The following is a 12,999-nucleotide window of genomic DNA, read 5'->3' on the forward strand; positions in this document are numbered from 1 at the left end:
TCTGTTTGTTTTATCATGTACTGAAACTTATGAATTAATTTTTCTCTAAAGTTAGTTTCCAATTAATTTCCACAAATTCCATTAATTGAATTCCAAACTTGTGATGCTCACGTTATTTTTTGAGTTGCTGCTGTGAGTCATTAAGACAAAAATGGTCTCCAAGACAAACGCTTGTATTTACAACTATTGGCCTAAGTGTAGTTTCTCTCATGGTGTCCTTACTACTTCATTCCAGTAATAAGCGTTGGGTTTTCTACTCTTGATGTATAACAGGGGAAGCACATCTTTAAAATCTTTTTTTTTTTTCAGTGAATTGGCAATTCCTTCTCTGTTTGTGATACCACATTTATGTTTACAAGTCCAGTTTTCCATGTCCAAGCTGGAAAAGTTCTTAGGTGAGATTTCAGGAGGAACCTCTTTCAAAGTGTGATGCCTCTTTCGAAGTGTGATGCCTTTGACTTCTGTTAAGTAGTTCTCCCTCCAGTCTTGAAACAGTTCAGTAGGGAAAGGCTTTGTCAGAGAAAATCTGAGATTATTCTAAGCAGTTTTTCAGAGCTTCCTTTTCTAGAAGCAGCTGTTGGTAGCAGACCTTCTGTAATTCCTGTGCTGTCTGCAATAACACACTTTTCCAGTTAAAGAGCAAAGGAAGCATCTCTGAAGGCAGGACGTAGTTTTCTGTTTTCCCCTGTCACTTTTGTCTACTTCTTGAATCAAGAGCTATTCAGTAGAAAACAAGGAGTTCCTGTTGGTAAAGAAGAAACTTCTGGAGTGTTGCATCTTGGTGGCTGTACTTCCTTAAGGGGGTGCCTTATGAGAGAGAAGGCCTCAGGTTGGCAATTTATGAATCTATTCAGTAGGGGGGAAGCAAGACACCCATTTTCTAAGCATTTCTTGAAACAAAAAAGATGTTTTATGATTGGCATATTGAGATTTTTGATGTGTTTTGAGAAGATGTTTGTAAGTTGACAGCATAACAAATTGCCTCAGAACTTAGATGCAGACTGGATGCAGACTGTGATGCATACCTATGTGTGTCTTTGAGTGATATATACTTTTTATTGTTTTCTGTAGCATGCTTTGAGCTAAGAAACAGCTATATTTAAAACCTAAGTTGGTTCTATAAGGAATGCCCTGGTCAAATTTTGTATTCAGCCTTTGAGTGATCATACCTCTTTATCCATACTAGATGGTCTGAAGGCCCATTTCATTAAGCTTGTGGTTACTTGTAAGCTTCAGAAATGCTTCTATCTCTGAAATCCGTGAAGTTGCAGAATGTAATTCCCACATTTCTTAAATATTTCTTGATTTAAGAACTGCTACCCCTTCCTCTTTCTCTTTTGGAAGCTTGATCTCTGAACAGCTCCAAGTTGTTTGTTTTTTTTTTTTTGTTTTTTTTTTATCATTGCTGCCTTTGCCATTTTTAAAGTGCCACTCAGCATCTAATATTAAAATAGATTTAATTAACATATATTAGGCAATGTATTTTTAAACTGCTTCTAAACTGCTTCTAGTCAACACAGCTCCTTAACTTGTTTCAGGCTAGCAATCCTGTAATCTTGAATACCAGGCACTCTTCTGAGCTTGCTCTTGGGAGTTAGACCAGCAGCAATGATCTGAGGAGGCAGATCATGCATTTCTAACTGAGGTTCTTCAAAACGTAATCTGACTGGATGTATACCACTTTGTTTTGTAGCCTTTGGCTAAAATATTAGAGCAAGAAGAAATTAGAAGTTTTCAGGACTGAAAGCTGTTTAAACTTATCTGTCTTGTCCTGAATGTTTGGATCTCTATTTGGGCTTGTAAAGAGTGCCTGAATGTTTCAAGGCAAATAATGTTAAAGAATATACTTCAAAGTATATATCTTTGCAAAGACAGTGGCTCTGCAGAAACAAGTTAGTAAGTATCCTTTCTTTGGTTTGATTTATGGCATACACTAATTAAATGATCCTGTCTGTTCGAGTGTTCTTTGCTGTGCAGTTCTTTTCTAGAAAATGCGTGGACCTTTTTAATGTGCATTTGCTATTTGGGCTGTTAGCTTAGGAGCAAATAATTGCTGACTTTGGTGGGAAAACTTCCATGCTGCTACAGCTTGGGTGTACGAGTGATTGTTCCTATCCTTAATCCTGAGACATTGTCCTTTAATGCAGGCTCCTTGTTTGAGGGGTTGGTTATGTTCTTTGGCTTCCAGCTTGCTCTGCTCGTGGTCACAGTTGTGGGATTCGCATTCCATCTTGTAAGTGGAGAGTTTTTAAACCTCTAAATTTCTTCTTTTCTTTTTTTTTTCTTTTTTTTTTTCCACCTTCATGTGATTCTTTTTTCTTTCAGTGGTAGTTACCTTTTATCTGTTCAGTAACAACAGATCTGTCCATTAAACAACATCTGTCTTTCTGCATTATGTATCTTTTGGCTTTACTTTCTCCACCCTATATTCCAGTCAAATGAATGAGTGTGGTTTTCAAGCCCCTGTGAGACGATAATTTATTTTCTGTGTGTCTTCATCTTTCCAATATACCTGCATAATAGTATTTTCATGCATAGTATTCTTCTCTTAAAGTGTTGACATGTTAAGTTGAACGTATCTTGAACATGTAAGCAGCTATACTTACTCCATAAGCTAATACTCTTTTTGCAGTGCTGCTTTCTTTTAACGGCTGTTGCCTACCTAAGGATGCTGTCTGGGAATTGGACAGATCCTTCCCTTAGGAAACAAAGCTGGAACACAACTTAAGTAACTGAAATATTTCCTACTCAATCTATTCCCTTGTGATTACTACCAAAGTCTGAAAAGCCCTCTATAACTCTTTCTGGTGCAGATCCAAGGGAAGAAGAAAGCACAAGTGGTATCAGGTGTTATATATGCAGTGTGATGAAAGGACTGCCAAGTGCTGCTATTTTTTCTGTATTTTTTTTTTTTGTTTTAAAAGTGCAGAGATCTGTGCCTTAGACTCTGGAAAATTGTGCCATGTTTAAAAAGGCATTCCTCTGTGTTTCCCCAAACATCCACATCCACTCCCTTTTGGGTTGGTATTAATCAACTGCAGCAAAGTGTGTCTCACAGTTTAGAAGCTACTGTATTTAGAAGAGAAGCCAGCACAGAATGCCACATGAAATCTATTTTAGAATATTGAACATGCAAACATATGTGTTTTGTAAAATAATTAAGAAAAAAGTAGTACAAAATTACATTATAATTTATCCTAACCGAGACCAATGTGTATTCTAAAAGCTGTTTATTTTAGAAATAGTTCGGTGGCTCCATTAGAGATGAGTGTATGGCTTGTGTCATCAGTTTATCCAAGTGTGTGCACAGGGCAGTGTAGGTCCTATGAAAAGAAAAAACAGGTTGTATTTTTGATTCCTGAAGAGCAAGGAACAAAAATCCTTCATTTTATAAAGAAGCATAATATGCCTTTTGGCTTCCAGAAAAATGATATTAAGAGTGTGGTCAGCTGTTTGGCATTGGAAGTAAGATTTTCTGAACATCTACTTTCTCTTTTTGAAACCACAGCTTGATGATGACTGTAAAGATTAGGATGCGGGGCTCCCCCTCCCCATTTTTTGCCTTTGGTTATTTTGTTCTGGCTTATGGAAAGCAGTGTGGACAGAAACTAGTGCTCCTGTGGCAAGGAGTCTTGCCCATGGGCATGTATTTAAAGGCAAAGATGGAACTCCTCAGTAGAGTGCTTGTTGCTTAATTGATATGCATGTGGTACAGAGACCAGAATATGTTACCTTTTTTTCATTTTGAGCTGGCAGCTCTGTCTCTTCTCTCTGACAGTCCAGGGTGTCCCCTTCCCCCTTCTACTCTACAGAAAGTAGTTCTTATTTTTAATTCCAGGGAAGTTAGAGTGATGTTGCAGGTTCCAAGTTCAACTGTGGTTTTAAATAGTACCGACAATTGGAAAAGTTTCTTTAATTGTGGAGATCTGAGTAGCTTCTTTCTATTTGCAGTAGCAGGGTATTGGCACAGATTTCCCCAGTCCTTTAAAGCTCAGCCTCACATGTTTATTTGTCTTGTCACCTCTTTCTTCTTGTATATTTTATGGAGACAGAGGAGTGGGAAGTAATTCTTTTGGTAATAATCTTCCATTTTCGTCTTGGTAACTCTTCAGAAAAAAGAATATTACAACTTTGCATAGAAGTAAAAATAAATCTCTTCAGTGCCTTTCAGATGTAGCTATCAAGTTGAACAGGAGTGTATTCTGAATCAGAGAAAAAGTACAGGTCATCTGAACTCAGTCTTCTAGATGTGAGAGTTGACTTAGTGGACCTTTGTGGCCTACAAGGAGGATGTATTCATTATGGGTAATGACTTTTAAAGAAGGAAGAGAATTTCCTGTTGTGCTCTCTTCAACACAGGAGAAGAACATTGTGATTATACTTGGTGTTGAGCTCTAAATATGGAAATATTTTTTCTTACTCTTTTTTTTGAGCAAGAAGTGCTTTAATGCTGGTGTTTGAGTAGAGTGAATTATCTTGTTTCAAGAGATCTTTAACAGTACGTGTACTCTATTTGTTATTAAATAGCTTTTTTAAAATGGTTTTGATAGAGTGCTTATGTTCTTGTGCAAGGCCAGAAAATAATTCTGCTTCACAAATGTGTTGTGGTTACAAGCAGTTCTGTATGAGGCACATTGTTTTTTGTTGTAGTGTGGCATTTGTTTGTTTTTTAAAAATGTGAAAAGGCTTGTGATACAGCTTTGAAAGGCTGTCTGATTAAATTTTCTTCTTTTATTTTCTTTAAAATTTGGGTGATTTGTCATGCTTGTTTGTTCAAGTAAAAATGCTATTTTGTTCTTAAGTATTTTGGACGTTGTGGCTTTATTGTGGGATGGTGAAATACGCTTTTTTTTTTTTTTTTTTAGAGATCAGAAGAGAAGTTTGCTGATCAAACAGGATCGCAATAACTTTCTTCATTCTGCTAAAACATTTATACTTTTCCCCTCATTTTCTGAGACCAAGGACACCGTTCTCTAAACTTGCTAATGGGATCAAGTCAACTTAATGTGGAGCATGACATTTTATGATAAAGCTGATTGCTTACACTTGCCTTTGATTGGAGCAAGTTTAGTGGCTATTTGGAATATACTGAGTGCAAATGTAGGTTATACCATATCATTTTAGCTGCTGCTCAAGTTCTGTTTGGTACAATGCAGCCCTTGTACTATTGCTAAGTCTTTGAACTGAACATCTCTTCTATTTATCTACTATGTAAGCACTTGATTTTTTTAGGATTTTAGCCAAACAATTTTTAAAAAGTCAAGAAAATTGGCATATTTAACACTATTCATTTGTTACTGTGTTACACTTGCATAACAACTTTAATTTTCACCATTTCCTTCACTCAATTACAATGGTCCTCAGTTTATCCTGGTTATCCCAGTGGTCTGCCGTTGGCCCCCAAAGAGAATTTAAGTCTACTACCAAAGCCTTTTAAGTGCATCTGAAATGCCATATACAGTCAGTGATCCAAAACCAAATGCCTTTTTTATTTCAAACTTCTGGATGGTCTTACTTTCTCTCTTCTTCTTCTCCTTTACCCCAAATGAAAAACAGGAGAGCTGAGGACTAAAGATACCAACTTTAATTTCTTGCATCCTTGCTTAACTACCACAAGAATTTCTGGACATGATAGCTAGAGTTAAGTGCTTTAGTCCACTACTAATTTTTCTGTTGACTTCTCTTGTTGATGATTCTGTAAAATTTGTTAGTGCTATATTCTTTATGATGTAGTAATGTAGGAAGTGGATAAGGTAAAAGAGAAAATCAAATGCAGGAGGAGGAATTTTTGAGGTTTTACGTATTTTCTTGAGATTAAAAGGATACGAAGCACATACGGAAGTATATGCATCTTTATAAGCAGAAACTTGTTTCTGAAATGCTGCAAGCTTCTCAGGCAGTAAAGGTATAGTCCATAGCATGTGAAAGATGCAGATGAATAAATGCAAGAGTGTAGACCAAATAATGACTAAAATACAGATCTGTCACTTCACAGTAGTAATCATTAATGTGCACTTAGTAGCATTATAGATTTTTGTGGTAATTATTGATTATTTTTAACTACAAAACAAGTAGTCAAGATTCCCCTTGTAATATCAAGGTAATATCAATCACTAAGTAATATCAAATTATCAAAGTAATTATCCAAGTTATATCAATCACAAAATAAGGTTAAACTTACATTTGCAACTGTAAAATTGAAAAATCAGGGCTCATATTGTTCCTTAAATGCAATTTTACTATGCTTCATTGTCAGCTGATAGTTGTATGTTATGAAGGTAAATATTACTGTGTAATGCACAGCTAAAGTTATTGTGTTTTTCTCTTTCCTTTTATGGCTCCAGATAGAAGCCTGTGCTTCCTTTCTAATTCTTAAGAAATGCTATTAGTTATCATCCTGAAGGTTTAACTGTAGATAGCTGTTATGCCGTGAATAACAGTTCAGGAACGGTGGAAGTATTTCCCTTGACTGCCATGCTGATGGTTTGATGAAACTGTGGTGCTATGTCTGTCTGCTTCTCAGTGTTAGAATATATTTGTGCCGGTGACTGTGGGGAAGTCTACATGTATATGTTCAGATTTGCGTTAGGAAACTCTTGGATCAATGCTATGCTGCTCAGAATGCCAATTTTAAGTTGATGATTCCCTATGACTATATTATTTTTTCTTTAAACGTGTATACAAATATCAGTAAATAAGGACAACATAAAATATCCCCTCCTCCAAAAAAAAAAAAAAAAAAAGAGCCTAGTTTACAATAACTGAACTAGATGCTAGCTAAGTTCACAGTTAGCATTAGAAATATTATAGCTATCTTTGGACTTCTTGTTCTCCTGTTTGCCCAGTTATAATTGAATATTTGTCCTAAAAATTCTTCATTAAAGCTATAAGGTTTCTATGTCATCTTCCTCTTAGCTATGTAGTATGTTACTGATACTCAATAGGCTATTTGGAAAGTGGAATGTTGGGAGCACATGGAGGGAGTATTGAAAATGCTTGGTTTTCATCATGCTTTGGCTATTCTTTAACAGTAGCTTCACGAGCTCAGAGGACGTTCTAAGATTTGTTCATTAATGATTTTGTATGTAACAGATATACACAGTGATTCGAAAATTCATAGTTGGGTATATGTGTGCTTTTGCAGTATACATTACACTCTCAGTACTGCTAGGAATATAATTTGAGTATTTTTTTTTAATGGTGCATGGCTGAGTTTAAATTAAATGACTGTCATCTACTCTTGGCTGTTGTGAATGATACTTGGGAAAGTGATCCGTGTAAATACTGGCATTAACACAAGGGTAGACCACACCTCCTCCCCTTACAGAGCAAGGGGTTGGATTTGGATATTGGCTTATGTTCCTATTAAAAAAAGGGGCTATTTTTGGTAAATTAAGAACAGTATTTTTCTGCCTTGCATCTGACAACACAGTTTCTATTTGCTTTGATGCTTTGCTAGATTTATTTTTATTTTATTTTAAAAGAGAATTTATTTGGACACTTTTCATGCTTGGTGGACTTAAAACAGTGTTGTAACAGCTTAATAGTTGTAACAGTTTTCAAGCTTGAACTTTGGATTTTTGCTGAGGTATGTAAAAATTGGACTAGTGATTTATTATTGGAATTGTGGCGTTCCTTTTCTATAACTGGCAAAATAATTTAACTAGCTTTCCTTCAAGTATTTGAGTAAAAGTATGCTGAATTGTTTGGAAATGGCCTTTTTTTTTTTTTTCCTCCTTAGATTCCTGATTGTTACAGACCGTTTGCTGAAATGTCCAGAGCTGGTAAAAGTCCTCTATGCCAAACTGAGCAATCAAGAAAGGTAACCCCAAAAACCAATGTGGCTTTTAGTATTTAGCATTCCATATAGAGTATCCTGTTCACATGACTGAAAAACTTTGTGGTTTCATAGTTGGCACAAAATCTCTAAATACATGTTTCTTTGTCAGTAATGGTTTTAAATTGGTTGGTTAACATTACAGCTTAGCCACAACTGGCAGTGATTTATGTAGGGTTGCAGAATCCAGGTCGGCGCCATTACTTGGTAAAGAAATACTTCAACAAAAAAAAAAAAAAAAAAAAAAAGACAAGATTTCGTGCCTGTGCCTTGATTTCATAAGAGCACCACACCCTGCAGTGTTTTACAGCTGTATATGAAGTGTCCTCTGCTGTTCATGCCCTTGTTGCAATTACAAGAAATTGAAAGAAAGCTTTTACTAAACTTGGAATTATAACTAATACTGGTTAGCAGAACCTTTAAAAAAAAAAATAAAAAAGTACAGATGCCCATGATTACTCAATCTTTTAATATTTCCATTACTGAAAATATTATTAAAATATTATCACATCTTGTAATCATACGTTTATGTATTCAAAATGGCTACTTCATTCCCCATTAGCCCAGGGAAACTGCAAGTTTTTCCCATAGTTTTTGCAGATGAAACACAAAGCAGTAAACAAAACTGTCCCTATCCTGTTTATTTCTGTGGTTTTGGTGTGATTAAAGCCACAGTGTGATCACAAATGATAGTTCAGAAATCAAAAGAAAAAGCGTATGATTGAGACCTCTAGACAAAATATTATTAATGTATAGGTAAAGGATGGGAATGAAAAGGAGGGACATACTGTCTTTCTCCCTTTATTCAGGTTGGCCAAATGAGAACTAATATGAGGTGTGTGCTTACCATGCCTGGAGGTAGGGGTTCCTTAACCGAATATTTAATGGAAAATTCTGTTTTAAGTGAATGAGCTAGATTTAATTCTTATGTGGGTGTTATGAATGGTATTTTGTTTGTTTTTGTAATCCCATTGAGGACAGCCAGGACTGGATTAGGTTGTTTATTTGCTTTTACAGCAGTAGACCTAATAAGTTCTAGAAAGGTCTCAGCTGGGTTCATTGCATGCACTGTGCTGCAGATGGTGATCAGCTACATTGACAGAAAGTATATTTGTGTAGACGTATGTATGTTCACATGTGGGATGGCTTTTTGCAGCATTTTCACTGAATTTATTGCCAGTCCCAAGAGTTCTGCAAATCAAACAAACTCCATTATGTTTTTCAAAAAGAAAACTGCAGTTTCAAAAAGAACTCATTTACAAAAAGAACTGCAGTTCAGTTTGTTGTGAATTTGATGCTTCTTAATTTAGGGACAAATGTATGGAAGTTTTACAGAAATAGTGCTTTAACATCTCAGCTAAAAGAAAAGCCTATAATGGTATCTTTCTATGTAATTTTGTAGCATATTTAAGAGTATGTAGCATGTTTAAGAATGTATTCTCTTGAGATATATGAGGAGACAAATCCAATTCAGATAAAAACATTCTGACTGTCATTAACTAAAGAAAAAAGTGACTGTATAAACTAAAGCATGGGGAATTCATTGTTTCAAAACGAGGCAAGGAGCCTTCACCACAAGAGTGCCACGTTAGTGTCCAATAAGGCTGACTGAGACATATTAAATGAAGAAAGGACAGATGCGGTATTGGGGTGTCTGGGAAAGGCAGCTTGAACTCATGAATAAGTGGTAATTCTCAGTTAGTGTTTTATATCATGCACATTAAATATGTTTAATTTAAATATATTTACTGGAAAGAACTGCGCTGAGAGACTTCGCTAATACATACGTTAGTAGTGACTCTTTAAGTTGGCAGTTGCCTTAGATAACCAAAATATATGCAGTTGCATAACTGCAGTATTTGCACTACTCACACTATTCAAATAATTTCCTGTAATTGAAATCTAGTACACTTGTGATATTGTAGCCATGGTGTGTGCCATGAAGTAGCTCTTCATTTTGTAGAAGTGGATCTGGAATCTGAATTTCCAATTAAACAACAAATTTCTCACTTCTGGGCTATTCTGATTTATTTCCAAACAAATACAAGCAATTTGGTGTTGTATGTCTGAGTTTGCACGTGTCCTAGAATAAATACTGTGAAAATGTGATTAGCTCTTTTAATAGTATTCTCATTCTGAAAAATGTATGATGATGTGATGGTGCCTGCTGTTTCTGCAAGTGATTATTGTGGAAACATGGCTATGGTATTAAGCCAATAGTATCATGTAATGATACTTGAATTCTTCGCCAGGTTTGAGATTCCCCTGCATGTGTGCAAGTATTTGACATAAGTATTTAGAAAAAGCCTATACTGCTTTAATCCAAGTTAGCCTTGAGTGTGGTCAACATAAGTTAATACCTTGATAGTCTGAATTACATCGGAAAATCTTCAAAATGCACAAGTCTGTGTACAACCCTCTTTAGAAGGGTACTTGCTTTAATTAATAGCAAAAATACAGAACAAAATTTTCAGGTGTTTTTAGGATGCATGAGTATTGGCATCATTAGTTTTGATTTTGTGTTTTTTCCATGTGAAGTATCCTCAGTGGATGATGTAGCCACTGATCGAATTGCTAGCAATGAAATGGGTACTCAAGTAGTATAACTGGCACCACTTCATGCTACAGGGCTGCTTATGTCTATCTTAGGGTGTTTTTTTGATCTTGGTAACATTTACAAGTCCAAAATAGCTGAAGGTAAATTCTGGGTTTCAGCACATATAAACAGGCGTTCCCCCTCCTGTTTATATATGCTCCCTTCAAGTACTGGAAGGTCACAATGAGATTTCGCCGGAGCCTTCTCTTCAAGATAAACAAGCCCAGTTTCCTCAACCTTTCTGCATAGGAGAGGTCCTCCAGCTGTCTAATCATCTTATCATCCCATTCCAAGAGCTTTATATCCTTCTTGTGCTGGGGGCCCCAGGGTTGCATGCGGTATTCCAGGTGGGGTCTCACAAGAGCAGAGTAGAGGGGGATAATCCTCTCCCTGCTGGCCACCCCTTTTTTATGCAGCCCAGGACATAGCTGGCCTTCTGGGCTGCAGGCGCGCACTGCTGGGTTATGTCCAGCTTCTCATCCAGCAGGCCCCCCGAGTCCTTTCCTGCAGGGCCGCTCTCAAATTCTTCTTCTCCCAGTCTATATAAATACCTGGGATTTCCCCAGCCCAAGTGGAACACCTTGCACTTGGCCTTGTTGAAACTCATCAGGTTCTCATGGGCCTACTTCTCCAGGCTGTCCAGGTCTCTCTGGATGGCATCCCTTCCCTCTGTTGTATTGACTGCACTGCTCAGCTTGGTGTCATCTGCAAACTTGCTGAGGGTGCACTCGATTCTGTCATCTATGTCATTGATAAAGATGTTGAAGAGCACCGGTCCCAAGACCGACCCCTAAGGGACACCACTTGTGACCAGCCTCCACCCAGACATAGAACCGTTGACCACAGCCCTTTGGCTGCGACCAGCCAACCAATTCTTTATCCACCTAACAGTCCATCCTTCAAATCTATATCTTTCCAAATTAGAGAGAAGAATGTGGTGAGGGACCATGTCAAAAGCTTTGCTCAACTCCAGGCAGATGATATATCCATCGCCCTTCCTTTGTCCACTGATGCTGTCACTCCATTATAGAAGTGATTGGTTATGCATCAGATTTGTTAGGCAAGATCTGCCTTTGGCAAAGCCGTGCTGGCTGTCTTGGATCAACTCTTTATCTCGTGCATGCCTTAACATGTCTTCCAGGAGGATCTGCTCCATGATCTTCCCAGGCACAGAGGTGAGGCTCACTGGTCTGTAGTCCCATGGGTCTTCCTTTCTCCCTTTCTTAAAAATAGGAGTAATGTTTCCCTTTTTCCAGTCACCGGGGACTTTACCTGACAGACATGTTTTTTCAAATATGATGGAGATCAGCTTGGTTACTACATCAGCCATCTCTCTCTGCACCCTGGGATGTATACCATCTGTCCCCATGGGGGTTGGACCTGATGATCTTTCGAGGTCCCTTCCAACGCCTTCAGTTCTGTGATTCTGTGTGACTTCACATCCAATTTCCTTAGGTGGTCCTGGACTTGTTCCACTGTCACAGTGAAAAAGAATCTGCTCCTCTCAACCTCTCCTCGAGGTTTAGGGTCCTGACAGACGTAGGAAACTTGATGACCAGTGAAGACTGAGGCAAAGCACTTATTGAGTACCGCAGCTTTTTCCATGTCTGAGAAAGCCACTTCTCCCATCTTGTTTATCAGCAGGGGAACACTCTCCTTGGCCTGCCTCTTCCTGCCTATGTATCCGTAGAACCCCTTCTTGTTATTCTTCACATTCCTTGCCAAGTTCAGCTCCATCTGTGCCTTGGCTTCCCTAATCCCCTCTCTACACAGTTGGAGTACATATCCAGAAAAGCCGGAGTATTTTGAGACAGGGCCTAACTTGTCTTACAGAACCATTGTTATTAGTGAAGTGCTTCAGCTTAGAGGAGTCCCAGTCTCAGAGAAGGAATGTCCAAAGTGTCTGGCATTTAAGACAGTATAAACTGTTTGCACTTGCTGCAAAAATTGTTCAGGGATAATAAAATTGATGGAATTTTACAATACTGTTTTTAGATAATATTAGCAGAGCTTCACTTTGATTTGTGATAATGGACTTCCACATTTAAGTTGTACATTAAGGCTGTGGTTTATTTGCAGACCTTGAGAGGCAGTTGTGTGTTTATTGATGGTTGCAAATATTTTATAATAATTGTTCTAAGTTTTTGCCAGTTTGGTCAGATTAAGGACAAAGTGGATTAAATTTGGATATGGGGGGGGGGGGAGAAAAAAAAGCAGGAGATTGATAAGGATCTTCCAAAATGGTGCCTAAAGAAAAGGAAGATGATACTGGCATTATCATTTCCAAATAGAAATATAATAATCATATCATACAATTTTATTTTCAGATAAATTGTTACCAAAATTCATGGTGAGACATGCTATTACTGATAATAACAGTTGTCATATCTGTTGTGGCAGTTAGTTTGTTCATGTTTGCGTTTAGTTATCACCTGAATGGATGAACAGTTGTGAGATTGTATACAAGAAAAGATTGAATTGCATTATTAGGGATAACTAACTTGGAAAGAACCTAGGGAGTCTTGGAAGAAAACTGGGAGGGATAATAGAAGAAAGGAATGTAAGG

At 37.3% G+C, this 12,999-nt stretch overlaps 1 protein-coding gene across 7 annotated transcripts in view; it reads left to right on the plus strand.

Annotated features, from left to right (window-relative positions):
• The window catches only part of ATXN10 (ataxin 10), a 108,966-nt gene that overhangs the window by 37,346 nt on the left and 58,621 nt on the right, over positions 1-12,999 (plus strand). For 6 of the 7 annotated variants that reach the window (XR_011089369.1, XM_068657944.1, XM_068657915.1 and 3 more), the window contains one exon: positions 7,742-7,822. The exons of the other annotated variant lie outside the window; for it this stretch is intronic. Coding sequence is in view for 5 of the 6 variants with exons in the window: in XM_068657944.1 (XP_068514045.1) it covers positions 7,742-7,822 (81 nt within the window). In the remaining variant the exon portion in view is untranslated. The remainder of the gene's footprint in view (positions 1-7,741; positions 7,823-12,999) is intronic. 7 annotated transcript variants of the gene reach the window in all.

This window comes from Anas acuta, chromosome 1, assembly GCF_963932015.1.
Source record: "Anas acuta chromosome 1, bAnaAcu1.1, whole genome shotgun sequence".
Taxonomy (NCBI): domain Eukaryota; kingdom Metazoa; phylum Chordata; class Aves; order Anseriformes; family Anatidae; genus Anas; species Anas acuta.